This window comes from Nannospalax galili, unplaced genomic scaffold, assembly GCF_000622305.1.
Source record: "Nannospalax galili isolate Female #2095 unplaced genomic scaffold, S.galili_v1.0 scaffold720, whole genome shotgun sequence".
NCBI lineage: Eukaryota > Metazoa > Chordata > Mammalia > Rodentia > Spalacidae > Nannospalax > Nannospalax galili.
Window position 1 is genome coordinate 992,696 of NW_008346927.1, and position 4,101 is coordinate 996,796.

The 4,101-nt window shown below is 38.9% G+C and overlaps 1 protein-coding gene across 1 annotated transcript in view; it reads left to right on the forward strand.

Moving 5' to 3' along the window:
* Nucleotides 1-4,101, forward strand: part of Caps2 (calcyphosine 2) — a 60,668-nt gene that overhangs the window by 32,498 nt on the left and 24,069 nt on the right. Inside the window, exon 9 of the mRNA XM_008843371.2 lies at nt 2,895-3,017. Coding sequence (XP_008841593.1) covers nt 2,895-3,017 — 123 coding nt within the window. The remainder of the gene's footprint in view (nt 1-2,894; nt 3,018-4,101) is intronic.

The window sequence follows — 4,101 nt, forward strand, 5'->3', positions numbered from 1 at the left end:
TTTTAAGTCCATTTGATATATGGTATTGTTTAATTCAGATGTCTCTCTGTTAACTCTGTGCCCTGTTGACCTATCTAATGGAGAAAGTGGGGGCATTGAAGTCACCTATTATTAATGAGTTGGGGTTAATCTGGGTCTTAAAGTTCTGTAGTATTGTTTTGATGAAGTTAGGTGCACCAGAGTTTGGTGAATATATGTTCATAGTTGTAATATCTTCTTGATTCATTGTTCCTTTGATCAAAATGAAGTGGCCCTCTTTGTCTCGTCTGATTAGTTTTAGTTTAAATTCTATTTTGTCAGATATTAGTATTGCTTTGCCTGCTTTTTTCTTAGTGCCATTTGCTTGGTATATTTTTTCCATCCTTTCACTTTGATATAGTGTCTGTCCTTGAAGTGAGATAAGTTTCTTACAAACAACAAAAAAATGGATTTTGCTTCTTAATCCATTTACATAGTCTGTATCTTTTGACTGGGGAGTTCAGTCCATTAATATTTAAAGTTATTAATGAAAGATGGGTATTGAATCCTGTCATTTTTATTTCTGTTTACATTCTTGATATAGCTATATTTTTCCACAGTTATATCTTTATTGGATTTCTTTCCACAACCCCTTGGGTATAGTCATTCCTTTCTTCATATCTTTGTATTGCTTCCAGAACTCTCTCAAGGATTGGTTTTGTGGACATGAATTGCTTCAGCCTATTTATGTCATGGAAGATTTTTCTTTCCCCTTCGACTATAATAGACATTTTGGCTGGGTATAGAAGAAAAAAAAATTTAAAACTGAGAATACTTTGGTCCAGGCTCTTCTGGCTTTCATAGTTTGTACTGAAAAGTCAGCTGTAATCGTAATGGGTTTTCCTTTATATGTGACTTGTTTCTCTTTTGCAGCTTTCAGAATTGTCTCCTTTTTTTTGTACATGTAGTGTTTTTACTATGATGTGCTGTGGATAGTTTTTTTTTTCTGGTCCTGTCTGTTTGGTGTTCTATACGCTTCTTGTATTTGTATGGGCATATCTTTCTTTAATTTTGGGAAATTTTCTTCCATGACTCTGTTGAAGATCTGGTCCATGCCATTTTCTTGGGATTCTTCTCCTTCCTGTATGCCTTTGCCTTTGATTCTTAAGTTTGGTCTCTTTATGGTGTCACACAATTCCTGCATATTCTATTCTTGTGATTTCTTAAAATTTTCATAATCTTTGCTTGTGTGTTCTAGTTCGTCCACTTTATCTTCCAGTCTTGATAGTCTGTTTTCCATTTTGTTCATCCTATTGGTGAGGCTTTCTCCTGTCAGTTCTAATTGTCTTACTCAGTGTTTCATTTCCTTCTTCATTTCAGCCTGAGTATTCTTCAATATTTCTAACTCTTTTCTGATATGATATTTTGGTTTTTCATGTTATCATTTTTTCTCTGTGATTGTGACATGTGAATTTCTTTTGTAGCTTCTGATTCTTGTGTCTTCTTCTTCTTGTCTGCTTCTTTTTGTGAACTTTATGTGTCTTTGTGGTTTACTTTTTGGGCATGAAAACCTGGTTCCTCTAAGCTTCTGGTTCTCTCTTTTGATTTTATATTGGAGTGGCTGGAATGATTTTGTCTTCAGGAATCCCCACAGAGGCCCAATTCAGATGAGGGTCAGATGATTCCAGGCTTTCTCCTAAGGTCTGTATCCCTCCAGGAACAATTTTGGCTTCAGGAATTTGGGGGTTGGACTGGCCTGGAAGCCTGGCCCAGAAAAGATGCTGGTCTACGGCAGCTGGTGGCCGTGCCACCCACAGATACAAAGGCAGATAGGATGGGAAGAGGCCCCAAGGACTCCTGGGGACTGCACTGAGGAGCTGGGTTGGTCCCAGAGAGAGGCCTGCAGGTAGGAGAGAGCTGCTGTCCTCTTTCTATCCCACTGTGATGCTTCCTGGTAGGCTCTCGTGCACCTCTATGCAATCGTGTTCAGCCGGATATGCAGTAGAGGGGCAATTGAGAAAAAGAGTTTCAACCATTGACCCCTCCATAATGCTTATTAGATGACAGATACTTTTCTAAATATGTGTGTATTGATTTATTTAATCTTCAAAACAATTAATTGAGAAAGGCACCATTACTATCTCTTTTATAAATGATATACCTATAGTCTCTCACTGATGACTAGAAAAGGCCAGTTACTAAAGGCCAGTTACTAAAGGAAGCAAGAAGTAAACTTGGGCTGCCTAGTTTCAGCTGCACACGGTGCTGCTCCTCATGTGTGCAGTACTGTCTCACTCTGAGGCCTTGTACATGCTCCTGTGCTTGAGATAGCCTTGCGCCCTTCCCTCTGACTGCTTGTCTCCACTCACCTTTCATGGATCCTGGCTGTCCACTGAGGTTCAGAGATCCTTCTGTCTCCATCTCCTCCAGTGCTGGGGTTACCAAGACTTGCCACCACATCTAGCTTTTATGTGACTTCTGGGGATCTGAATTAGCTTCCCAGTAGTGCTGCAAGCATTTTACCCACCAAGTCATCTCCCCAGCCCCCGTTCTTTTATTTCTAGGAACCATGTCATATACTTATAGGCTTCCCCAGCCCAGTTCTCTATAGTTCATAGTCTTCATATTCTCATTTATCAGTGTGCCTCCCTGTGTTATCAGAAATCACCAAAGCATCTGTTTAAACAGGCTACAAGAAAGACATGAAGCTCTTATTCCTGTTTCTCATTTCTACTTGTTTTTAGGTAATACACATGGAAATACAAATAGGAGTGTTTGTGTTTTTCTGGTCAGCATTTTTAATAATTAAATTTACATCTGACAAATATGGTAACTTGATATATTTTCATCTGATATTGGACTTTTTCCAATTGCTTGAAAGTTTCGCTTTGCCTCATCACGTGGGCATGCAGCAGGTTGTGTATCCTCCTTTTCAGGGCTGTCATCAGCGACCCAGAGCAGAGTGTACTCACTGCCGAGAACCGAGAAAGGGCTCAGGTCCCTCCAGGCTCAGAGAGGGCGCTGCTTCGATTCAGGAAAAGAACGCTGCATGAAACGAAGTAAGAAAAATTTGGTTATATATAATAAAGGGATCCGCTGGGTCAAAAAGTTACTGTTAAAATGTATTTCTGTAGCTAATTGAAAGGTTTTTCGGGTTAAAAAAAAAAATCTATATAAAGAGAAGCCGAAGTTGTGGGAATTTAGATCCCAGTTCTGGAGTCACTTTCTTATTCTACTGTTTGCCTTGCAGTTTTTTTTTTTTTTTTTTTTTTTCGTTTTTTTGAGACAGGGTCTTCCTGTAGCCCTAGGTGTCCTAGAACTCACTATGTAGACCAGGCTGGCCTTGAACTCACAGAGATCCGCCAGCTTCTGCCTCCCGAGTGCTGGGAGTGTGGGTGGCATGCGCCACCAAGGCGGGGCAAGTTTTTAAATTTCACAATCTTTAAGAATGACCTATGTGAAAATGAGTAATATAGTAATTTAAACATCTGTATGTATGGATTACACACGGACTAAATCTCATTTGTGTACTATGTAGAGAATTAATTTTGTAGAGGAAGGGAACAATAGTCCTAATGCCCTGACTTACTTCAGGTAGCCCCGTCTCTTAACTATGCCTCCACTTCCTAGAGCACCATGAGAGGAGACCCGGACCTTTGACAACAGTTTCCCAAACTGGTTCCTGCAGTATATCCCAGTAGCAGGTTGAGTGTTATAATAGCACCTCATTTTTTTTGCCATTGCTCATTATTATCTTTTGCATTTTTGTTTCTCCCTATGGATGCGTATTGGTGGTTTTAGTTTGCATTTCACTGGAGAATAATAATGCTGATCAATTTCCATTTGTGTACTGGTCATTCAGATATTCAATTTGCCATTTTATTATGTTGTCTTGAGTTCTTTATATTTTCTTTTAAGAAATCTGTGCCTACCACAAAGTAGCTTTACTTTGACTCTTAAGTCTACTGTTATAGGTTAATTTGTCATGAGTGCACAGTTGGTTTGTAGCCTATTTTTGAGTCTCATCTCTCTGCTTTACATTACTTTATATTAAATGTTTACGGCTTGTTTAAAGCTAATCATATTCCAAAAACTCTCGTGATAGTTATTGATTAGAATTATTGAATCCATAGATTTTTACTC